Source organism: Acanthochromis polyacanthus, chromosome 3 (genome assembly GCF_021347895.1).
Source record: "Acanthochromis polyacanthus isolate Apoly-LR-REF ecotype Palm Island chromosome 3, KAUST_Apoly_ChrSc, whole genome shotgun sequence".
In the NCBI taxonomy this organism is placed as follows: domain Eukaryota; kingdom Metazoa; phylum Chordata; class Actinopteri; family Pomacentridae; genus Acanthochromis; species Acanthochromis polyacanthus.
The window spans coordinates 23,051,340-23,076,758 of record NC_067115.1 but is presented as its reverse complement, the minus strand read 5'-3'; the positions used below and the strand labels follow the sequence as shown (position 1 = coordinate 23,076,758).

General features: G+C 39.9%; 3 protein-coding genes across 4 annotated transcripts; 2 read left to right on the top strand and 1 right to left on the bottom strand.

Annotated features, from left to right (window-relative positions):
* The first annotated feature begins 660 nt into the window (after nucleotides 1-660).
* LOC110954677 (dynactin subunit 6-like) lies at nucleotides 661-4,358 on the top strand. Its single transcript, XM_022199306.2, has 7 exons — nucleotides 661-789; nucleotides 977-1,041; nucleotides 1,180-1,285; nucleotides 1,401-1,486; nucleotides 1,602-1,649; nucleotides 1,780-1,922; nucleotides 4,038-4,358. The coding sequence occupies exons 1-7, from the start codon at nucleotides 761-763 to the stop codon at nucleotides 4,128-4,130; spliced, it is 570 nt and encodes a 189-aa protein (XP_022054998.1). The 5' UTR covers nucleotides 661-760; the 3' UTR covers nucleotides 4,131-4,358.
* A 217-nt stretch (nucleotides 4,359-4,575) lies between these two features.
* Nucleotides 4,576-17,340, bottom strand: gtf2e2 (general transcription factor IIE, polypeptide 2, beta). 2 transcript variants are annotated; one of them, XM_022199304.2, is made up of 8 exons: nucleotides 17,108-17,340; nucleotides 15,872-16,032; nucleotides 8,711-8,793; nucleotides 7,929-8,036; nucleotides 7,233-7,415; nucleotides 7,043-7,136; nucleotides 5,488-5,603; nucleotides 4,576-5,325 (listed from the first exon to the last, which is right to left on the bottom strand). In XM_022199304.2, the coding sequence occupies exons 2-8, from the start codon at nucleotides 16,029-16,031 to the stop codon at nucleotides 5,206-5,208; spliced, it is 864 nt and encodes a 287-aa protein (XP_022054996.1). In that variant the 5' UTR covers nucleotide 16,032; nucleotides 17,108-17,340; the 3' UTR covers nucleotides 4,576-5,205. The 2 variants fall into 2 exon arrangements, with proteins under 2 accessions (XP_022054996.1, XP_051801331.1); XM_051945371.1 differs by lacking the exon at nucleotides 17,108-17,340 and adding an exon at nucleotides 16,997-17,094.
* On the top strand, nucleotides 10,210-14,240 carry smim18 (small integral membrane protein 18). The gene is made up of 2 exons (XM_022199307.2): nucleotides 10,210-10,467; nucleotides 13,022-14,240. Exon 2 carries the CDS (start codon nucleotides 13,027-13,029, stop codon nucleotides 13,351-13,353), a length of 327 nt encoding a protein of 108 aa, XP_022054999.1. The 5' UTR covers nucleotides 10,210-10,467; nucleotides 13,022-13,026; the 3' UTR covers nucleotides 13,354-14,240.
* Nucleotides 17,341-25,419: the final 8,079 nt, after the last annotated feature.

The window sequence follows — 25,419 nt, the reverse complement described above, 5'->3', positions numbered from 1 at the left end:
TTCAAAGGACCATTTAAAGGATAATTGCAAAAGAGAGAATTTTCTTTAATTTGTAAATGGAACCCATCTTTAAATCATGATAGTAAGATAGCATTATTAACAAGAATACCACTCAAACAAAAACAGCCTAAACACGACAAAACCGTACGGTAATATTATCTTCGGGATACAGTGTAATTTATCTAGACCCTATCCAATATTTTACAATTCAAGAACTTTATTTATCGCCAAGGGGAAATTCAATAATAACAATCATCATCATCATCATCATCATCATCATCATCATCATCATCATCATCATTGTGGAATAATGTGTCTCTTATTTTCTGGATTATGCAACTGGTTGTGTGGCCTATAAAAGCCAGAAAATCACCAAAATACTATTCTTAAATAGCTTGCGTTGTCTGCCACCCAAAGATATTCAGTTTAATGACACAGAGGAGTACAGAAAACACAAAATATAAAAATATAACAAGATGGAATCAGAGAAATGAGACTTGTTTCTTGCTTAAAGGTGGCCCTCATAATTTCTCATACTACAGAACCTCTTCAAAATTATCTAATGTTTTCATAACTCTCATTCCTGTTAATGTTTCAGGACCGAATATCCGCCAGGGTTTGTTTTGTTTTGTTTTGTTGTTGTTGCTTTTTTGTTTTTTTTTGCTCAACTGGCGCATGCGCACATGCATAAAACAACAAGGATTCTAAATCGATGACCGATTAAATCAACGTCGACTCCCGTCGGATTTTGTCTCTCACAATGGCAGACAAACAAAATGCTCAGAAAAGGTAAAACAAATACTTTCTTGTATATAACGATTGATTGCTTACTTAAATAGTGATTGCGTAAAACTTATGACTAAATTGACCCGGTGAAGTAACAATGTACCAACTTAAAGCGGTTTAGCAAAGTAGCTAGCAACGTTAGCTAGCATTTTCTAACACTTCATCCTCGCTTTTTCTGTTTTTTTCATAGCGTCAAAATAGCCGCTGGAGCAGTAGTTTGTGTTGAAAGTGAAATCAGAGGAGATGTTACAATTGGTAAGATGTTTTTGCATTTGTTCAATGATTAGTGAGCGCCTCAGAGTTGAGAAGTCCTGCTTTTCTCTGTCACAAAGCGGATCATAGCTATAATAGATTCGCTGTAGGCGTGATACCTCCTGTATTTTGTTTCCTCAGGCCCCAGGACAGTGGTCCATCCAAAAGCTCGTATCATTGCAGAGGCAGGACCCATCGTGATTGGAGAAGGCAATCTGATCGAGGAGCAAGCCCTCATTATTAACAGGTCAGTCAAGATTCCTGGTACTTTAATGTAACCTCCATTCACAGTTGTACCCATCTTTGGATGTTGCCTGCCTGTGAATCATAATACCTACAGGTTTATTTGTTCTGCCCCACAGTTACCCGGAAAATATCACACCAGATTCTGAGGTGGAACCAAAGACGATGACCATTGGTATCAACAATGTATTTGAAGTTGGCTGTGGTATCCTTTTAAGCAGCCTATAAAATCTTTGTCCACAAGTGATTTTGAATTGTAGTCATTTTTTTTAATATAAGCAAAGCTACTACAACGGTGTTCCTTAACAGATGACAAACAGTATCACAAGCACTCAAAATTGGTGACAACAATGTGATAGAATCTAAAGGTGAGACGTTTGCATCATTGTCTGGTGTTTAGTGTGCGATCATGTAGCGATGGGACCTGCAGAGATGAACACGTATTTAATTTATGTGAAGTCACTCACTGCATTGACTATCCTCTGCTTTGTTGTCTAGCTGACGTTGGCAGAAATGTGATCCTCACCAGTGGCTGTATTATTGGAGCCTTCTGTCAAGTCAACACCTGTGAGGTCATACCTGAGAACACAGTCATCTATGGCTCTGGATGTATGAGGCGGGTTCAGACAGAGAGGCCACAGGTATGGATACACATGACTGGGGGTCATTTGGAGTGTAACAAGCACCCCTGTCTTGTGATTAGCATTGATAAATCTGACATCAAATTATTTCAGAGAGGTCTCGATGTATCTCTGGTAACTACAGACTGAAGTTGATGGTGATGTTCTAGTAGATAGCAAAGCAATTACACATGTGGACAAAATTGTTGGTACCCCTCAGTTAAAGAAGGAAAAACCCACAATTCTCACTGAAATCACTTGAAACTCACAAAAGTAACAATAAATAAAAATTTATTGAAAATTAAATAATCAAAAACAGCCATTACTTTTGAATTGTTGATTAACATAATTATTTAAAAAAACAAACTAATGAAACAGGCCTGGACAAAAATGATGGTACCTCTATAAAAGATTGAAAACTATTTGACCAGAGTGACATGATTAACTCAGGTGTGTCATTTAATTGACATCACAGGTGTTTCCAAACTCATAATCAGTCAGTCTGCCTATTTAAAGGGAGACAAGTAGTCACCCTGCTGTTTGGTGAAAAGGTGTGTACCACACTGAACATGGACAACAGAAAGCGAAGGAGAGAATTGTCCCAGGACATCCGAAAAAAAATTATAGACAAACATCTTAAAGGTAAAGGCTATAAGACCATCTCTAAACAGCTTGAAGTTCCTGTGACAACAGTGGCTCATATTATTCAGAAGTTCAAGACCCACGGGACAGTAGCCAACCTCCCTGGACGTGGCCGCAAGAGGAAAATTGATGACAAATTGAAGAGACAGATCGTTGGAATTGTATCCAAAGAGCCCAGAGCAACCTCCAAAGAAATTAAAGGTGAACTCCAAGGCCAAGGTACATCAGTGTCAAATCGCACCATTCGTCGTTGTTTGAGCCAAAGTGGACTTCATGGGAGATGACCAAGGAGGACACCACTGCTGAAAAAAACTCATAAAAAAGCCAGACTGGAATTTGCAAAAATGCATGTTGACAAGCCACAAAGCTTCTGGGAGAATGTCCTTTGGACAGATGAGACCAAACTGGAGCTTTTTGGTAAGGCACATCAACTCTATGTTCATAGACTCAAAAACCAAGCATACGAAGAAAAGAACACTGTCCCTACGGTGAAACATGGAGGAGGCTCAGTAATGTTTTGGGGCTGCTTTGCTGCATCTGGCACAGGGTGTCTTGAAAGTGTGCAAGGTACGATGAAATCTGAAGACTATCAAGGCATTCTGGAGAGAAATGTGCTGCCTAGTGTCAGAAAGCTTGGTCTCAGTCGCAGGTCATGGGTCTTCCAACAGGACTACGATCCAAAACACACAGCCAAAAACACCCAAGAATGGCTGAGAGAAAAGCGTTGGACTATTCTAAAGTGGCCTTCTATGAGCCCAGATCTGAATCCCATTGAACATATGTGGAAGGAGCTGAAACATGCCATTTGGAGAAGACACCCATCAAACCTGAGACAACTGGAGCTGTTTGCTCATGAAGAGTGGGCCAAAATACCTGTTGACAGCTGCAGAACGCTCATTGACAAATACAGAAATCGTTTAATTGCAGTGATTGCCTCAAAAGGTTGTGCAACAAAATATTAAGTTATGGGTACCATCATTTTTGTCCAGCCCTATTTCATTAGTTTGTTTTTTTAAATAATTATGTTAATCAACAATTCAAAAGTGATGGCTGATTTTGATTATTTAATTTTCAATAAATTTTTATTTATTGTTACTTTTGTGAGTTTCAAGTGATTTCAGTGAGAATTGTGGGTTTTTCCTTCTTTAACTGAGGGGTACCAACAATTTTGTCCACGTGTGTATACAGGTTTTAGAGTTAATGCATTCACCTCTTCTATATGGGATCTACATCAAAACATACTATAACAATTTCGACAGCTGCCAAAACTCTCATTCTGATAAATATAGTAGTATATGTGACTAGTGCGTTTACACAGGCTAAAGGCGACTTGTCCTGGAAAGGGAAAATAAACATTGTGGTCACACGTTTTAGTGAACCTTGAACGTGATTTTGCTTTGAGTGTCAAAATGAGGTCTTTAGTATTGAAAGAATTGTGAAACATCCCTTTTATGCATTTTGCTTATTTATATGTCTGTTTTGTTATCATTCCAGCCCCAGACTCTTCAGCTTGACTTTCTGATGAAGATTTTGCCAAACTACCACCATTTGAAGAAAACTGTCAAAGCGGGCCACGCTGCTAGCTAAAACTTCACTACAGACTTTTTAAGTTGGATTGTAAATGGCTAGCAAAGCCGTATTTAAATAGATTTTGCTGGAAGAAAGCATGAATGTATATAATATGTACCTAACCAATCAGTAACTGTTTTATTCACTTACTGATATTTTCTACGGTTAACAACAGCAGGTTAAGCACTTCATCCTTATTTTGCTGTGCTGAAGTAATGTTTTCTATGATTAAATACCTTGAAGTGCTGAAGGTGTATTTGATGTACTAACTTCCAACCACAGCAGTTACCAGTGCTTTCATCACGAGACTTTAAATTTTATAAATAATACCAATAGCCACATTATAAAAACTGAACGTTAAAACATTTCAAGTATTTACACTGATTCTAAGTTAGAATTTTATACATCATGTAAAATGACTAAATGTTGACGGGTAAAATGACCAAATAGAATTGAGGCAGTATTGTGTAACAACGCAATTTATTAAAATAAGTTCAAAAAATTCTAGTATTTTAAACCACTATGCCAGGGTGCTGCAAAGTAGAAGCATTTAAATATTTTTGAAATTCCACAAATAGTAAAGTTGAAGATGTTTCATGCTGGATGAGACTTCAGTGTGATGCACTGCACAACACAAGGCTGTTTTTGTTGTTTTCGTAACCCCTATTAAAAGGATGGAAGGTTGCTATCAGATGAGAGCTGCTACCCATTCAAATAAAACCATCCACACATTTCTATGTTACGCAAAATAAAATAATGAAAAAAAGTATTTACACATTTCAGCCTCTGACATTCACAGGTAACGGTGCTACCTTTAAAAGTTGCAGTTTTGCTCAGGGCGTTCTTTGTCCTTAATGATATCGGTACTCTTCCAGTGTCCTTCAATTCTAACCGATCAATAAAACTGAAAAGGATTCCAAAACACAGTAGCTAATGAGTCACTGTAATGCAAGATCACTGAAAGGAGCGTAAAGTAAGGAAAAGAAGTTTGTTTGACATTAGACAGCCATGAAAAGTCTTTTGTTTTGTAGCGAGGCCAAAGTCTCCATCTCCAGCCAGTTACAGATTACAGAATCAAGTGAGAGGAAAGATTTCACTTCTTTACAGGAACCCCATCGGAATAGTCCTCCAGTACTCCAGCCAAATGGTTGTTGTGGGTCTTGAAGTTCCTCTTCCTCTGCCCGCCTTGCTTCTTTCTCTTTTGAACTGGTAACTGCGGGGAGCACAGAAACAAAATCAGCACTGATTAAGAAGCTGGATTAAGTACAAATGCCACTACTGAGTGTTTAAGCTTTTATTTCTAGTGAAAAGAATCAGGTTTATTTAAATTCGACAGATAAAAATCAAGCAAATGAGATACAAAAAAGACACCGACCACTTTTTTTGGTCCTGTTTCTTGCATGGAGGAGATGCCTTGTTTTTTCAGATACTCCTCAATCTTCTCTTCATCTATGGAGTCAACTGGAACACTCCTCCACAGCTTCTGAAATTCTGCAATTGAAAAAATACACTGATTAAAGAGGCAGGTACTCGAGTGGCACCAAACGTATAAAATAACAAACGAAACAAAGCAAAGGCCTGGATGTAATTGCTAAAGTCAAAATCACTAACTAAATGAACTAATGAAGGCACGGAAAGAGAAATCAAGGTCAACCTAAATGTTCTAATTTTACTATGCCAGATGAAATCAGATGTCGGAGTTTTTCTGTTGCAGCTGCAACTGGGATGTTGTCATGAATGGAACATAAAAGTCGGTATTGGAGTCTCAGTGGGTGCAGAGACTCTACTTGATGAAAATCAGTCTGACCTTCCTTTTCATTGTGACACAAGTCCTACGATGCACTCAGACCAAAATTGGCTTCCCATTATTTCTATGCGACACATGGCAAGACATGTCTGTGTCCAATCACACCTTCCACATTTAAAAAGCTTGTTTTTTCAGAACATCTGTTAAAACACATATATAATACACGCAAAATAAGACATTTATTTTACAACTACATAACCAAACCTTTGTTAAAGTTTGGTGATTTGTATCATTTTTATGACACCCTAAACCAGGGGTCCCCAAACTACGGCCTGCCTCTACATTAGGCCCGGCCCCCTGAACAACACAAGAAATGCATAATGATTTTTTTTTTTCAGCCTGGCCACGTGATCGAGACTAATACACGCATAGAACATGACATTCTACTGGAACCTACAAAAGGTTCAGGGTTTCCTCTAGGACTTTTTTCTGTAGGCGGCAGGGGATTAAAGGGAAGGAACACAAGACCTTTGAGACACTGCTCATACGAGTCATTTAAGTCAGAGATTCTGCTCTGACAACTAAGCTGAACTTTTACCTGTTAAGACTGTGCATGGCACAACAGAAAATTAATGTTCCACGGACTTTTTATCTGTGAAGAACCCAGAAGGGTTAATTTGGTTATTATTTATTTCATAAATAGTGTTATGTTATTATGGTTTATTTCATAATTAGTGTTATTATGGTTGTATGATATATATTTCCTGACTTTTTTTTCTGTGAAGAACCTAGAGAGGGTTATTTGGTTATTATTTATTTAATAAATAGTGTTATTTATGTCATTAATGGTGTTATATTTCCTGACTTTTTTTCGGTGAAGATCCCGGAAAGGGTTATTAATATTTGGTTATGTGTGGCTTTCTGGAAAACAATGTTTACATTTAGGCACCCCTGCGATCATCACACTTTTTCTTTTACAAACTGACCCCGGCCCCCCCACCAGAGAAGGGAAAAGTTATGTGGCCCTCACAGGAAAAAGTTTGGGGACCCTGCCCTAAACAATCTATTTGACTTGAAAATTAAAGCAGCCAAGTGTTAAAAATACAAAGAGCCAAGACAGACACCAGCACATAGAAGTAATGAGCCATACCCCAAGTGACAGGCAACACTGACTAATACTCACCTTCGTCTACCGTAAACTGGCAGTGCTTGTCATTGTAGAACAGGATCTTTTTCTTGTCTGGTCTAGTTACAAAAATGATTTGATCTCCCAAAGCCTGTGAACGGTCATACAAGAAGTAATTTTGATGTTGTTACTGTTTAATCATCACAAAGGTGGATCTTTGCTTTGGCATAATGTATATTCATGTTACCTTGATAGCCTTGGCTGAGTTGGGCAGGCCCTCCTCTACGTCATCCAGCAGCACACCTCCCAGACCCAGCTGATCGTGTTTGTCCAGCAGCCTCAGTAAGGCCTTCTTGTCCTTCAGGTTGTACTTAGGCTTGAAGCCATAGGTCCCATCCCGGACTTCAATTTTTGGGTTGCTGACCAAGGCCTGAGATTGTCAAGTAGAGGTAAAATAGTAGATTAGAGTAGTAGCAGGAGGCACGCAGAAGTATTTCCTTTATTCACACATTTTACCCATTAAAAAAAAAAACACATAGGGTGAAAATGTTTATCTTATTTTGAAATTATCTGTAAAATCTGAAGAAATATACTATCACATACAGCAACCCATTATTGAGCTATAGGTGCTCCAATGTTTCTTCAAGTACTGTAGTTTTTGACTTAAATAACATCTTCAACAAGGTATTTATATTATATGATGTGTGACATCAGCAAAATCACTCAGCTGCTACTCAGCGGTTTCCCTCTTTTGCGACATACATGATGTGTGTGCAGGTAACAATTACTGTTGCAAGTCATCAGCTGATGGATGGCAGTGAGAACAAAAATAGTGAGTGGATTTTAGGTGAGACGGAGTTCTCTGAAATGACAGAGGGCAACAGAAAGTGTAGCACTGACAACGCACAATAAATATATGGTACCGAAAAAATCGTGGACAAACCTCAGTCATGAGCCATTGCTTCTGTTTCATGCTGATGTCGAGTAGTTTGGTCTCATCCAGAATTTCATCTAAGGTCAGGAAGTGTGTGTCACCGTTCTGATGCCTTGTCTGGTTGTTAACAGAAAAGCACACAGATTTACATACAGAAAATAAAACCTAGTCAACAACAGTATAAAAAGTTTTCATCGCTCTTATTTTATCATGGAAGCAATCGTTTGTCCCACACCACTGACAGGGTTTAAGCCAAACGTCTACAGCAATTTAGTGCTCGACGTGCAAGTGCCAGGGAATTTTGTACAGTTTGAAAGTGTGCGTTCAACAGATGGCACAGAAAATCCGCACGTTCAAAGAAAATCTGTCGAGGTGAATATGAATTGTGCTGAAAGGGATGAGTCAGGCAGCTAGTGTGACAGCGCCTGGCAAGCTCTTAGTAGAGCCACAGCGTTATAAAGAAGCTGTTTACATAGCAAAAGAAAGACTGAGGACCAAATGTTACACTGCGGACACAAGTGACTCCACTTGGCTGATACAACAGACAGCAAGTCAAGTCTTAAAGAGCTTCGATGGAGATGATAACAAGCTTAAAATCTATTAACTGACTGGATGCCATTTTAAAAGATGAAACCAATTTGGAGAGGGAAAAGTACCCAGTAGATTAAACACACATTTTCTAAACCAGTTTCTGTTTGCAAATGCAAAACCTGTAAACATCAGTATGATCACCTCTACATTTCTAGAGAAAGTTCCCTGTCTTAAAACACTAAACATCTCCAGACAGTTACCTTCATGTAATTGACTATCTTGGCCAGGCAGCCAAACTTGTACCCAGAGCTTGCCTTGATGTTGAAGTTTCCATTGCTAGATTCTGTGGAGAGATAAAGTATAAGAAAATGGTTTAATGTCACAGTATTTATTGTAAAGACTGACACCAGGGGATAAGCCGCAGGTTTACAAAAGCCTTCGTTTAAAATGGTTGTAAAATCATCTGTGATTATAATGCCAGCTTGTGTAAATCTTTCAAATCCGTTATTGTTTTTCTCATTCGTCCTTACTAACTGGACAAAAGGAATTCCTTGGACTATTATATCAAGTAAAAACACCAAAACAAATGATGTATTTGTTGATTATTCTGTATTTCCCTGTGAATCTCACTTGTTCCTAGCCTAGCCGCGCTAGACCCAGCTCTTAAGGCACAAGGGTCTTGGGCCGCTCGACAGGGAGGGAGGCGGGCTAAAAGGTTGTCTTTCAAATCACTCTGCAGCAACTGGGCAGGTATACAACCAATCAACGCAACGAATAGGCTGACGTAGTTCCTAGAGCGCCGGCGGATTGTGGCATTAGCTTCCCAACCAGCAGAGCCAACTGGTATATTAAGGATTTGCCATATCGAGTCGGAATAAGTCCAAATACGTCTTTCTTCTCAGTGAAATACTTCAGTGCCGTCCTTTGTTTATCTTTCAAGTTGAATTTTAGCTTCAAATCTTTAAGGGCTGTGGCCAAAGCCGAGTCGAAAGATAACTGTTTATTGTGCGCCGGTTGTTTCTGTCAGAATCGTCACGCCTCTGTCGTCACTTAGTTACGCCCGCCTTCTGACTCTACACTTCATGGTGATTGGTCCGGCCAGTTTTAGGAGCATCCAGCCTCGAGCCTTATGGAGGGTAACTAGACCCACCCTGGCAGAGAATTAAATTTGTTGCCGTGGGTTGTCTAGCGCGGCTAGGCTAACTTGTTCCTACAGAAGATGGCTTTTAAAATTAAAGACGGGCAAGTATTTTTCTAAATTAGTGTGTCCCTTTGTTGTTTTTAAGCAACTTTGGCTCAAGTAAACAGTCAATACGGTATCTTGGGGGGACTACTTCCCGCTGAAAATTAAGACACATTTGCCAGACCAGTGGGTATTTACAGCAGCAGGGCATGTGTTTGTGGGTTTAACTTAAAATCTTCAACAGTGGCTGCGTTGATGTGGTTATGGCAATGAAGGGACATGTCACTCAGTGCAACAATGTGGCATAAGAATGCTTTTTAATAGTGGACATGCTACACTACAGGAGCGAGTGCGTCCTATTCTCTTGTGGAGTCGAAAATGCTGCTCCCGCCTGGAGACGGTCTGAGCTCTGGACTCAGCCCTCACCAATCAAAGCTGAAAATGGACACTGATTCATGAATGATTCATGGTGTGGGCGGGAGCTTCTGTCGCTGTGAGCTGCAAAGTGGGCAGGGCGCTGAAATTGTGACAGGCCGGTTAACGAATGGTGCAGAGGCAGGGCTAAAGGAGGAGAGCCAATGACGGAGAGAAGCCTGCCGCCGCTCAGCTGAGACATGAAGAGCTGCAAGGAGTGGCGGATGAAGACGGCGAGTGCACGAGCGGCGGCTGAACGTGCATGAGAGTGCTCAGGAGGAAAACAGGTCGAGGAGCGAACGTGGAGGAGGAAAGAGAGCGGAAGACCGGGAGATAGGTGGAGCACCAAAAAAAAAAAAAAAAAAAGAAAAAGAAAAGAAAAGCAGAGTGCATCTTCTACACATTGAGCCAGACACACAGGTGAGTCTGCACATTTATTTTTAGAAAAGGATTATCTGAATAATGACGTGTTTAACATCAACAGATCATAACAGTCCACAGCATGAATCTCAGCTACAGGCTACTTTTGGTTTCACTGTGAAGCTGTGAGGGGATTTTGACACTGCTCCAGCATATACAGGGGAGATTATACATCTTAAATGCAGCATCTATTCAGAAATCCAATTCCATCTGCTTTACAGAAATGTGAAATTCCAGATCACCATGTCTAGCGAGTATCTCCGGAAAATGTAATTTGAACTACACCAATGACGAAGCTGAGATCATTAGGTGGCAGTTGTAATATTGAGGCCAAGGCTGTACAAGCACGCAGTGGATTAAATAAACATGGGTCCGTCTGTCTGCGCTCTTCCCACTTGAATACCAAGCGACAGAAACTCCAAGTGTGTCTGTGTGTGCACTCCAGAGCATCATGTCTGGGTTTGTGGAAACGTGTGGTTCAGCTCAAACTGCAGCTCTGAAGACAAATCAATGAGGGACAGACAGCTGTGAGGAGCCGACCAGAGGCATTAGGAGTGTGTGTGTGTGTGTGTGTGTGTGTGTGTGTGTGTGTGTGGGAGAGAGACAGAGAGAGATATCCACTGAGCAGAGAGCAATATGTAGCCCTACAACACCTTCAGCGCCCCGCTGGGGTGGGGCTCATTCGGGGTGAGATAACAGATGCTGCAGGGAGCCAATCTGTCCCTGTGTGTGTGTGTGTGTGACTGCTCTTCCAAAACAAAGAGAGACCATGGGGCGAGGAGGCGAGACGAATTAGCAAAAGAGGTTGTTGTCATGGCAATGAGTTGAAGTGAAATTGATATTATGAGCTGGGTCTGTGATAAGAGGATGTTAAGTTGCTTCAACTGGAAAAAAAATGAAGCAAAACCGCTACAGAATACTGTAAACTGATGTGTTTCAGTCTGCTAACAAATCAATACCTAGCTCACAGTAAAAATAGAACTAATTGTGTGAGATCTCTTGACAGTCAATATTTTTGTGTCTCATCTCAACTGTTAAATCATAACATCATAGCGCATGTATGTAGTCAGTGCAGGAAAACTTGAACTTAAGTATTTTTTAGACAGATTGTTGCTACACCCATACGCTTCCATAAAAAAAATCATCTGAGTGATTGCAATGTGAAAATGCTTTTCATACTTTGCTTAAAAGAAACTAAGGAAAAAAAGGCAACCATGCCTAGAAAATCTGTCCAGTAAAGGTATGGATAAATTTGACCACACAGAAATACCATTTATAGTTGCATTCTTAAATGATGTAGGTCTCAGCTTATTAGGACAACTTAGAACACCAACAACTGAAGGCAAGTCAACTGACAACACGACAACTTTTCACATTGCAGTTTCAGGTAACACAGAAAAAGATTCATAAAGGAAGCACTCACCTATCTCTGTAACCACGCTAAAATACACACTCACACATCCAAGTCTTACTAAGATGACACAAATCTAAGCTACATATATACAAGCATTTGTTTTTACACACAATAAGCTCTGTTATTGTTTAAAAATTTTGAAGAAATAGACAGAAAAAAAATCACATAGCAGGATTGGTTAAGTGTGCTCCTCTTCCTTAACTTGTTTCTGGTGTCCACTCAAGTAAACTGGGTCAGCTCCCTGGATCTCAGCATGTGGTACATGAATGTGTGTGCCTACAAATGGGCTTTTAAAGCATGCATGTGTACATATGTGTGTGTGTGTGTGGGCAGAGATGCTGGTATACTGTTCCCTGAGGATTTAAAATGGTAGGCGTTGGCTGACAATGTGAAAGGAAAGCTGAGGAGAGACAAGTGGTCCGACAATGTGCGCACAGAAGAACATCTTACAACTTTATTATTACACTGCATTTCCTAAGCTGCAACATCTGTGTTATGGTCAGAGTGTCGCAAAGCAAGTGTAGACGCTACATTTCACTGTGTATCGGTCCCTTTTTTTTTTTTTTTTATTACCAGGCTTTAAAATCTATTTTTGTTCTGAGCAGATGGTCTCAGTAGGGTTTCTGCTCTTTTGTAATATAACCTTTAGCTCCAATAGCACTTTGTCATCTCATTTAAATAAGAAGGCTTTCTGTAATGACAGATGCAGGCTCGGGTCTATTTTGTGTATATACCGACACTGCAATTTATCTTTTTGCAATATGTCAAACTCTTTGACTGGTAATCATGTAGTATAACAATAATCACATTACAGCAAATTACCGATGAGAAGCGCTGATGCTTTTATGAGAGGAAATGGGTTTCCCTCTGCGTCTGTGCTCTTTGCTGAGGCTATGCCTTTTCCCAACAGCTGTTAGTTAGTCGTGTGCTTTCTGGTTTTGTTTTTAATATTTACAAGTACTAGAAGCAAATGATGCCCTGAAGAGCATTTCTTTCATTATGTTTTTAATCAGTCTCAACCCTGACCACAAACATTTTTTAAACCATCCATTTCACCTTCTAATGTCATCTGCAGTGAATCCTAGAACTGAACACAATCATAGCCATTCAAAATGTTGGCTTTCTTCCTGTTTGTTCCAGAAATCATGGCCAACATCACGACCACCATACACCCAAGCAGTCTCCCAGGGCACCCTGAGGCCGTCCCTCTGTCCCGCGTCTCCCTGCAGGTTCGGGAAGCCTACCCCTTCCATGATGGCTGGAACGTGGCGTGTTTCGTCATCCTTCTGCTTTTCATCCTCACCGTCCTGTCCCTGGCAGCCTTGGCCGTGCTATATGAACTGCTCGACTGTGGCTGCTGTGCCAAAGGGAAGACGCACCACCAGCTACAGGAAGAAGGGCCAGGAAGCTGCAGCAAGCTCATTATGACCAGCATTTGCAAGGAGCCAGAATCCCACTCTGAGGTGGTATAGGGGCAGCAACGGATGAAGAAATTGCCAAGCAGGAATTTGGGGTTCATTGCTGAATCCACTATGCTACAATGCTGCCCCCGATTCCCTTGGGGGAAAAAAAAAAAAGACCTCAAGAAAATGACTAAGAGTGGTTCAATTGCTCACAGTTAGGAGGATGTTGAGAGAAGAGACATTATGGTAAGAGAGCGATGTGAAAAAGGAAGAGGACACTGGTTTGGAGTGAGTGTAATTAGCTTTTCATTTCAGTTAAGAGGGAATCTTCACACATCTACAGCTCACCCTGAAAGTGATAGTTTACAACAGAAATACCACTAGAAGAAAAAGAGAGCACCTGAGTAGAAATACGACAAATTGTATGGCCTGGAAAACTCACATTTTCAATGCTTTTTAATGAAAGCTGTAAGAGAGGGAGCTACACTAAGTGGGCATTTCTTGCTTTGTTTTGTTATATGACGTTGCATGGCCACAACATGGCAACATAAAATAAAAAAAACAAAACACACACAATTCTGACCAATATCAGCAAATTAAAAAAACAAGCATTCCTGTTCAATGACAACTGCCCTGTGAGTACAACACATACGTTTGCCCTACTAGATGCAAATGAGCTTTTATTAGACATGCTGTATATATGAAAATACTGTCTAAATCTAAGGACTTGACCATGCTGGATCAATCCTAGGTGGATATCATCCTTGCTTTGAACAAAGACTGTGTTTACCTGTTCTTCAGTAAATTGTATGCCAGTGTTGTCAACATGTTTAGCATTGCAACATTATCTTCTGACAAGTTTGGTTGCTGCACAGTGATGTAATTTATGTCATGTTGAGCACAATGTATAATTTCATCTGCCTTACCACAAAATGCCTAATAAATTGTCACTGAATTCTGCATGTTTTTTCTGCCAGGACAGTTTACATACAAACATAACATATATCCAAATAAAACATAGTTATGCCTGATACCAGAAGTAAATCAAATTTGAAAGAGCCTAGCCATATTTTCAGAACAGCATTTGTGCAATCTCGAAAAACTGTAACTATCAGTGAATGGTAGTACCTGAGGCAGCACAAATGATCTGTAGTAGCCCTATTAATATTCACTGAAACAAGTTTTGAGAAAACAAATTCTAAGCGCCAGTCATTCGGCAAGCCAAGGCACGGCTTTGTGAGCACTGAATTAGATTTGTGCATGAGGGAAAACAGATTTACAAGATCATTTGAAAGTGCATGAGGAGCAGTGCGACTACATTTGTGCGAGCAGTGAGGATTAAAAAGCTTGTAATGTTGACAGATGATAGCACTCATTTTTGGAAGCAGAGCATCATCTGTTCAATTTGACCTGGAAGTGAAGGGTCATCCCATGGGATACTCCCTTCCACTTACAAAGTAAAGGGTGGGACAGTTGTCTTTACCCTATTTTTAAACATATATAGCAGAGCAATATTGAATGTCAATTATATTTAAAATCTCCTCTCCACTCAAAAGGCACCTTAGATGTTTGACCTTTACTTTGAAAAACTCTGAACACTTAAAATCCAAAAGAAACTGACAGATATGAAGACCTCAGCAACTTTGATAAAGCCAAAATGATTATGGCCCCACAACTAGGCCAAAACATCCAGCACGGCAACGCCTGTGCGGTGTTTCCATCACTGCTGAGCATTTACTTCCAAGGAAAGACAAATGGATGTGTCATGCTAACATCTTGGTACCACACACCACAGGGCATACCAGAGGTCTAATAGAGCCCATGCTCTATCATGTCAGAGTGATAGTGTTAGGTTTGGTGGCACATCAAGTACCAAAAGTGTACAGAATTAGTCAGGGATGGTTCTAATGTTTTGGCTAATCAGTGGTGTTGTTCAGGGTTTGGCCCTGAAACATTATTTGTAAATTCTTGAGCTGAAAACGGAAAGTTTCCCTGAACTCACCTAAAAGCTGAGTTAAACACATGTAGTTGAAAGCAGGATTTGTGAAATAAGAAGTAGTTTGGAAGTAATCCCAGTTGCACCATACACTGATCCAGGAGACATCCTGTATCCACTAGTTCAACCATTCAACAGGAAAATATTTCCATCTTCACGGATTCAAGATTCTTCAATAAAGGAGAAGCTATACATGCTAATTTTAGAATTTCTAACCAGGTAGATTAACTTTAATAATCCTGTTGCAGCTTTCTAATTAAAAATGGTTGGTAAGCAGTCTATTGTGATCTCAGGTGTCTCATTAGCTGCCAAAATAGAGGAGAAAATTGAGAGAGAAAACTCTGAAACAAGAGTGCACATGCTCAGGATTGCACTCTCATATCAGATTCTGCTCTTCCCAATCTGTGCCCATGCACTCTAATAAACTGCAGACTGAGTAGCTGCAGAATTAGTTCTATACTCTCTCCAATCATTTATTGTCAATATACATAAACAGACACATTGCTGTTAAGACCGACAAGTCCAGCAGTGATGGGTACCATATACAACTCACCAAAGATAATTTATTCTAAGAAAATATGCTTCACCCACCGGTGCTGTGTTTGGACCCCGAGGAGCTCTCTTTGTCTACTTTGGGCTTCTTCTTCTTGTGTGATCCAGACTCTGATGCAGCCTGCCTTTTCTCGACAGCTGGAGTGGAAAGAGCTCTTTTCTTGAACAGCTCCCTCTCCCTCAGCAGAGCTGGATCCATCCTGGGTCCAAAATGTACCAAAAAACAGAAACAATCAGAATAAACCGATAGAAAAGAAAATTCATCACATTTCCTTTTTGATTTAAATATTTGTGTGATTTTAACTGTTCAAATAATTCACTGGGGACTTCTGTAACTTTCTAAACTAAGTCTTGTTTTAAAGGCAGACATTTCATGCGAAGACAATACTTTTCATTCTGCATCGCGTCAAGTAGATTGGAAACAATCACACTGTTAATATATTTTTACTGATACATCGCACTGTTGCACGTTTGAATTAACCAATTTGGGGACAGTGGACAAAAATTGTGCAGTTGAAGTGTTATTGAAACCATCAACCTACGTTGTTTGTTTTTATTTTCTATTGTACATCTGAATCAAGTATATTAAACACAAGTGGATAAGGCAACTCTATAGTTGACATACACAGCCAAAGACCAACCAGGACAACTATCAGCACCAACAAAATGTCAACTAACATAATAAAAGGCATCGATTTTAACAAAGAGCTCATTCGCCCAGCAGGGTCCACTGGCACTCCATGTGCCTTTCGGGGGCCCTTGGGGGCCAAGGGTTCCGGGGTAGTTGCCTGCTTTGCGCTTGGTAATCAAGACTTGCCCAGAAAAACAATGTATTTAAATTACGAATGAGGGCATCTCTCTGGGTGTACCACTTCACAGCAGTTGTACCGATCCCAGCAAAATCTAACAAATAAGCTGAGAAGGCATGCAACTGAGCAGAACAGAGCCCTTGTACCAATTTACAGTGAATTAACATTAGAGAGGACAAGGTAAGAGCTACACTCACAAAATGTAAAAGCTATTTGTAAGCTAGCATTAGCTAGTTTTCCAGTCACGTTATAAATAGCTAGCGCTAGTTAGTCTGTATGGTTCTAAGTTAGCCTAGCATTGTGGCTCTACTGTGATGATATCAATCCAGAGATAGCGACAATCGATGTAACTTACTTAATTCAATACTACTCTGGACAACAAAATGAACAAACAAACGAAACGATGCAGTCTGACACTTAGTAGTTAACCTAGCCTTAGCATTAACGTTGTCTTAGTGAACGTTACCTGACACTTGGTTCCGGTTCTGTCTCGGAGAAAGTGACAGGTTAGTCCAAGAGGACTAACGAAGTACGGCGGATGCAAAACAGAGTGCGTACTTCACAAAGCCTCAGTTTTTGCCTTGTTACTTAAATGACAATGTAAGTTAACGTTAGCTAACTAACTTCATATCATTTTTTTTCTCATGCTGCGCTTCCGTTTCTTGTTCGATTTGTCCGGTATCGACAGCGAATCCTTGGAAAACGTCATCACGTAAACCAATCCTAACAGACAACACTGAGTATGCGCATTACACCAGCGATACATTTTAAAGGACAACGCACTTATTGCACACAAAATATTAGAAAGTACATAAAAGAATATGTGTGCTTTTTAAGTGAAAAGATGTGTTTTTCTGCAAATGTTGCTTCATTTAATTTGTATTTAATGGACAAGAAAAAAGAAAACAGTAACTGTAATTGTGGCTTGAGGAAAAGTTGGTGCCACCTTCTTGTCAGTCCCTCAATTACTTATTTAGGACCTTAAAGCAGATTTCAAAAATTGTAACTGGAAACTGGAAGAGCTGGATACATTTTCTGACAATTTAAATGTTGTGGTAACATTTAACAACCATGGATCCCTCTGAGCAACTGACTAAGCATCTGAGAAACAAAACAGATGATGCTTGCCTATTTTCTGACCTTTTAATATTTTGCGCACCAGTATGCGCTATGAGATCCTCAGACAGAGGGCTGTAGTCCATTCCAGGAATCTGATTGAAAATAAAGGAGCTAACAGAGTTTTTGCAGTCTGGGCCCCCCAAGGAAATCAGGCTGGGTAAGTCAGTGTTCTCTTTGAGGGCTCTTTTTAGATTATACTTTCATCAGACAGCCTTTCCTGGTTTAAGTTTCCTTTTAACTGTCTTTTATGCCTTTCAACAATCTATCTAAAATGTTTAACTTTTTTTTTTTTTTTAGCATTATGTTGGTTTCTACATTATGTTGTGTTTTAACATGTGCTTTAATTCAAGTTGGTTTTATTTTTGCTGCCTTGTGACACACGTTTGTATTTGGATTTTGAAAAGCGCTCAATAAATAAAGACTACTCTTGTACGTACAAAGCAGGGTAGGGATATATAAAGATATCAAAGTGCTTCCAGTTAACATTTTTTTGCCTTTTGAAATGTCATAAAAAATGGCAGTTAAAATCAAAATATGGAAGACCAAGTAGTATTTCAAATAAAACTGCACATCTGCTGGACAGTAAGGTACTGCAAATCTGCCATATGAATGCAAAAGAGATGCACATAGGTTTAGCTGGCACAGGCGGACAGACAGTGATGCTGCATTGCTTCAGTGACAGGGTCTGCATGAAAGATTTCCCATATGGAAATCATCACAAAAACAGTAAAAGACATAAAGCAAAACCTGGATAAGCCAGAGTAATTTTTAAACAAGCACTTCAGCTCTTTGGTCACAACTACCAAGTTATATTTGGAGAGAGAAAAACATGGAGTATAATGGAAACATTGCATGGATAAAGGGAAAACCATAGGATTCACTTAAATATCAGAGAATTCTGGATGCAAATGCAGTCAGTCAAGACACTGCCACAGCATAAAGACTGATTATGATCCAAAGCAAACCTCAAAGTCCACCATGAACTACTTGAGTAAGCACAATCTGGAGCTTTCACAAAGAACCCCACAGTCCCTGACTTGAACCTCACTGAAAATCTGCGAGTAGAGTATGAACCCGCTGTGCCTGGAAGACAGCCTAAAAATATCCCACAACTTCAAGTGATCTGCAAGAAAAAGTGGGTTAATTTACCCACTGAGTGTAAGTATAAAGTTAACAACCACCGAAGAAAGCATAATGAATGAGGAGGCAGATTTAGAACTAGGTTAGTACATTCATTTAATGGCTTTTTATTTCATTTTTTTTTATGCTTGTTCTCCAAAAAATACAATCGGTGACACACACTGAATAAACAAAGCAAATGAATGCAAATGATGAATGCTATTTTTCACAAAACACATAAATGCCAGCCTAAATTATGAAGATATTATTTTCAAGGATGCTCCATTCAGAATATTAGAATACTCTGAATGGCTTTAGGTTATACAGAAAATGCAAGAACTGAAGACCTTTTATTTTTTATATATTTTGAGAGTGTTTATTAAGAATACATTTTCTTCACTATGGTGCTGAATATAGTTCTTAAATTACTGCACCTCTGATTATTACACTTTCTGTCCATGAAAAAGAATTAGCATTAGGATTATCTCCAGAAAGTAAATGGCACAACATTGCCAATTAGTGGTTTTTTTAAGCTACTGCACATAGACACATTTCTCAAAATTTTCCCCTCCTGCAAATTTTGCTGAAAAGATCTGATGGAACTTCTTTTAAAGGCTTAAACGGCTTAAAGGCTTTTGAGGCTTACTATTGCAGTAAATCATCTCTTGCTGTTTTTATCTTGTACTAATAAAATCGCATGCAGCTTTTCATCAGTTCAGTTGCAAGACAGACAGAAAACGTGAAGGTGACGAACAAAACAAACAAAAAATGTTAATGTGCTGCTACAGTGTTTCACTATTTGTACCTCATCATCATAATGTGCCACAGCAAAGTGATAGATATTTACAAATCCCCATTTAGAAGGTGTCTATTTTCTGCTTATTTATATTAGAGCTTGTCCAGGACCAGACTGCAATCCCGAAAAAGCGTAAAACCATCAAGGCAAAGACATTTCAAGTGCATGAGTGTGTATCAAAAGCTGTAAAAGATCAGTTTCGGATTAACTTCCAACAGGATATCTGCGGTGTGATTGTGTGTAAAGTTGCAAGTGATTGCACTGTTCTACAACAGCTACTGTGGCCTTGTAATGCCCCGGGGATTAAAGCATGAAAGCAAATCATACAGCAGTTTTTGGTACTGAAAAGACCTTTACAGCATTTTAATCCCACTGATGTCCTCTGGTATCCCTTCAAAGAAAACTACTAATTATTATGTGCCTACAGTGCACCTTTGATCAATAAACATGATTTAGCCTTACTTGTCACTGCTCATTGCATCTGGATATGAGCCGTATGAGAGACTGCAGTTGGTGCAAGTTTCCAAAGACTACACGACAGATAGTTTTTATTTATTTTTTATTTATTTTTTTAATGAAACTGAGTACATCAGTTCATCCAACTGAAGAGAGACTTTGCTGACTGAGCAGGGAATGTGACTTCACCATTGGGTAATCAGTTGAGAGAAGAGGTGAGATAAGGCTGCAGTATAACCAGGTCACCAAAGAAAATAAGAGAGCTAAGCACTCAGGAGCAGCAGAGTGTGGATTATAAGCCACAAAATAGAGCCAGACCGTAGCGCTCAGCAAGAGCTCGGGGAGGGGAATAGAAAATGTCTCCTTTCCCCCAAATTGGCACTGAGTCGCTTCACATGCATATGCTTTTGCACAACACAACTCAGGCTCAGGACAGAAAGTAAAGGATGATTCCTAGTTTTATTCAGGAATTAAGCAGCGACTTGTTTCAATCTTCTATCTTTTTAGATACTACTGAAAAGTTTTTCATGGCTTTCCTTTAGTTTTTGATCGGCTTGAACATACTGTCAAAGTGTTTTTCTTTGTGCATTCATTTGCTTTGAGAGGCAAAACACATCAAACTGCAGTATCCAGTGTTGGGTGTGTGCGTCACGTTTGGTGGTCTGTCAGATTAAAACTTGGTTTCGGATCTTAAGTATTTCTTGACAGCATTTTATTGCGTTCAAACAAGCGTATTTGCTGCATCAGTACTGCGTGGGTAGTTTGATCAGATTTGACTGAAACACGCTTTGAAAGAAAAACACAGATAAAAGAAAGAGAGAGAGAAATTTCTTATGTGAAATAAGCAACACTGCTGTAAATGTTGCCACTTATAATAAAAGCTGATAATTGGATTTAAAGATCTCTGATGGGCAAAATGTTTTCATGCGGTTCTTCTCACGACAGCACATGATCAAAATAAAACAATAAATGGAATGAAAATGGTGAAAAATGAACAATTTTACAGTTTGTGGTGAATTATCCATTCTAATGCAGTTACTGTATAACTGCTTGTGCTGTTTGTTATGCCACACAGTTAAAGAAAATGTCCAATACTGAAATTCAGTTATTGTCCATATTTGTGCTTTATTATCTTAGCTTTTTTTATTTTTATTTTAATGATGCATGTAAAGTGAGCACCAGCTCTGACCCACTCATCAGAATGATTTTTTTGATGTGCACTTCATTTTTCCCTTTTAAAACTCTGAATTTTTCATACTCTGCACAACACATTGCTGTGTAAAGTATATTATGAAATAAAGGGATATGAAACTTGATATGTGTGTGGAAGTTTGTGTACATTAACTGGGCATTTCCAGCCAAAACCCGTCTTATCGTATATCTCATCCTCCATCTGCTCCTGTACTTTAATATCAAAAGCCTGAGATGGCGATATTAAAAAAAATCTCAGTATGATCTTGGGTGTGTTTATGTATGTGGGAGAGTGGATGTCCTTGGTTGCTGTTTTATTATTCCAAAAATGATTCTCAGTCCTTGACTGCTAACACTGGAAAAAAACGTCTTTATGTGAAGGTACATCAATTCACTCAACTTTCAGATGTTCGTGCAGATCATAGAACAAATTAGCATCTCCAAAACTCCCAATTAATGATTTAGTGGGCTAGTCAAAGAAGTGAGTCCACATGAATGATTAAATATGTGCTAACCTAATTTAGGCCCTGATCCATAATTAATGGATTACACTGTTTTGTCCTAGCAGAGGGAGAATGGAAGATTGAGAGATACGATTTAGACGTTAGAGCATAGTGAGTCACAAACATAAATTGCTCTGAATTGACCACACATTACTTCAGCCGCAGTCACTTTCAAGCCACAACTACTTGGGCGAATCAAGTAAATGATGACCAATTACACTGATGCAGTCAATCTGGAGTGAAGCGAACCGGAGACTGAATTAGAATCATTTCAGAACTGGCCATGCTGTCTTCATTAAGAGGTTCCGTATTTAGCTGTTTTTCAAAGCTGAAATTGTTCAAGATTTATAGAGAGGTGTGTGTTGTGTGTGTGTGTGTGTGTGTGTGTGTGTGTGTGTGTGTGTGTGTGCACAAGGGAGGGATGCACGGAGGGGAGGGGGGGTTGTGTATTATGTACTACAGTAGCAGAAAGAGAGAGAGTCGGGAGGTGAGGAGTAATATCAAAGAGACGAGACGAGTGAAGTCCTGGAACCGTAGCCAAGTGCAAATCCCTGTGGAGGAGAATATCTCAAAGTGACAGCTTTCAATTACAACAGTATGAGAAAGTGAGTGCGTGTGTCTGTGTGTCTGTGTGTTTGTGTGCGTGTGTGTACCTGAATTGTGTGTGTGTTTGCGTGTGTGTGTTTGCGAGTGTGTGTGTGTTCTACCTGTCAGCACTTCTGGGCTTCACTGACAGTTCGATGTCACAGCCTCTGAATTGAAAGTACCTCATGTACACACAAGGAAGCTCTGTAACACACACACGCAGACACACATGCACGCGCACACTCACACACACACACACTGTTTCTTTTGTTTTCTTTCTCTCTGTGTCGTTCTCAAATTTGTCATCTCTGTATTCTCAGGTGTCGGGGTCGAACTGCTGTTGGACTCTGAAAAATCCAACGATAAAAAGAGGGAAATGCAGCACACAGGAACTCCATGCACCACTGTAAAGTGAGTGCAGATGTATGTAATCTGTACCCATGAGTGTGAGAGAATATCATGCAAAGAATATGAGAAGTAAGCATTGTTTTTTTCCCCCAGCATTTAGGAAGAAACTAGGAAGGAAATTTCCCTTACATTCATCTCAACCGGTCGATGCAGACAGTCGCCCTCCCTGAACCTTGTTCTGCCGGAGTGTTTTTTTGTTTTTGTCGTTGTTTTCCTTCCTATTGTTGACAAGTGCTTGCTTAAAGGAAATTTGCAAGAAAATTTGGATTTGGTGGGCTTCTCTGTATACGTTTTTTAAGGTCTTCACTTACTATTTGAAGTGCCTTGAGATGACATATGTTGTGAACTGGCGCATATAGATAAAGCTGAATTGGATTTAATTTAGGTTGATGCTACAGGTACGGACCCGTACCTGTAGGCCACAGGCTACGGGTATGGGTCCGTATCTGTAGACACTACCTTTAATTTAACTGAACTGAATTTAAACTGAAAAAAAAAACAGAATTAAACTGACCTAAATTGAATGAGGTTGAATTGAATTCAACTTAATTGAACTGTTGGCTCCATAGTAGCTTGGTGGTTAACACTTTTGCCTAGTAGCTAGAAGATCCCCGGTTTGTGTCCCGGCCTTCCCGGGATCTTTCTGCATGGAGTTTGCGTGTTCTCCCTGTGTATGTGTGGGTGTTCTCTGGGTACTCCGGCTTCCTCCCACAGTCCAAAAACATGCTGAGGTTAATTGGTAACTCTAAACTGTTTGTAGGTGTAAATGTGAGTGTGATTGCTTGTCTTTATATGTAGCCTTGTGACAGACTGATGACCTGTCCAGGGTGTCCCCCAAGTCAGCTGGAATAGACTCCAGCCCCCCACAACCCCTAATGAAGATTAAGTGGTGTGTAAATAATGGATGACTTGAACTGAACTGAGGCAGGGGTTATGGCATATTTGCCTATTTGTTGCTTTAATAGTGATAATACAAACAAATACTGCTGAGGAAGGGAAGAAATTCAATACATATGCAGTATTAGTCATGCAGGTGCTGCTAATTTGCAGCGCTTGTTCTTGGTTTGCTGTGTAATTCAAGTTACAGTGATGGAGGAAATTATTTCCAAAATACAAATACCAACCAGACCAGTGTCTCGCTGTAAAATAAACACATGTGGACACCTGAACAAAATATGTGGACATACAAACAATAAGCCCACATTCTTCAACATCTTCCAAAGCCACTAGTATAAAAATGTTGTTCCAAAAGCCTCTGCTCTTCTGTAAAGGTTTCCCACTATGCGACTGCAGGGATTTGCTCCCATTAAGCTGCAAAGGCATTAGTGAGGTCTTACACTGATGCCGGTAGATAAGACCTGGCCCGTAGTCAACTTCTTCCCCTCTGAACCCTGAAAATCATATCTTTAGGGATGGTGCTGTGCTTACAGTGGTGTTGTCACACTAAAACAGGAGGGAGTCTCCCCCACACTGTGCAAAAAAACTGAAGGCACAGATTTACCTAAAGTGGAACTACAAATCTAACCAGGAAAAACAGCTCCAGACAAACAAAAGAACAGCAATGTGTGTGCTCAGATTTTTCTTACCACATACTGTAGGTGACACTGTATTACAATAAACATATAATTCTAATCTTATGAAATGGCAAAGAAAGACAAAAAAGCTCGGCCTTATTTATATTAAAATGAATGAAATTTGATGCAGTGGGGTGCTGTGTGTTCATTTTTTGAACAAATTATCAGATTTCATGTACTAATAGATGCCTGTCAGCTCATTTTAAACTGGTAGCTGTTAGAGAACATCTTACCCTCGGAAAAAGTGCAAGTGTCAAGTGCTGTGCCACTGACATCAGATAAATTTCTGTGAAGAAAAGGGGGGGGGGGGGGGGGGGTTGACTCCAGCGCTACAATTACAGCACCCACAAGGTGGCAGTAGAACAGCACTATTTTCTGCTGCAGCCCAGTGAGTGACTCATCGAAGCAGAAGAGCTGCAGCCTCTCAGACAGACAGAGGAGATAAAAACAGCCAAACCTCCTGTATTGACCCCTGTTTCAGAGCTGCAGCTCATCTGCAAACCTTTCCGAATGAAAAGCTCACTGTGGCCGCAGAGGCATCCAGATTTCCTTGTTAAATATAAATAGCGAAGATCATGGGACAAAGCATCTCTAATAGAGGAGACATAGAGCTCTGACATGCTGTCATGCTCTAAACCAGGCCAGTAGTGTGTGGCTTTGTTCAGACACTTTTTAGCCTGCCCTTTCCTCAAACCTTGCATCAGAGAAATCAATAGGCTGATTTTGACGGACTGCTGAGAAGTGCACCGGTCATGCCAGGCAATCCTTTGCTAAATCTGACAATTTGAAAGACGGCAGAGATGCCTCATAACGATTTTGAACAAGCTCACTTGCTGTGAGGTGGCTGGTGAGGCATCGTTATGTAAGGCTGCACAGACACACAAGGATGGGGCTGAGTTTTGTTGCCGAGGCAGTTTTTCAACTATTCTGTACCTTGTAGCAGAAATATTGCCCCAGAATGGGCTTGTAGTCTTATGAAAGCTAGATAATGAACAGCATTATTGCATTATTCTGCTGTTTATATTAA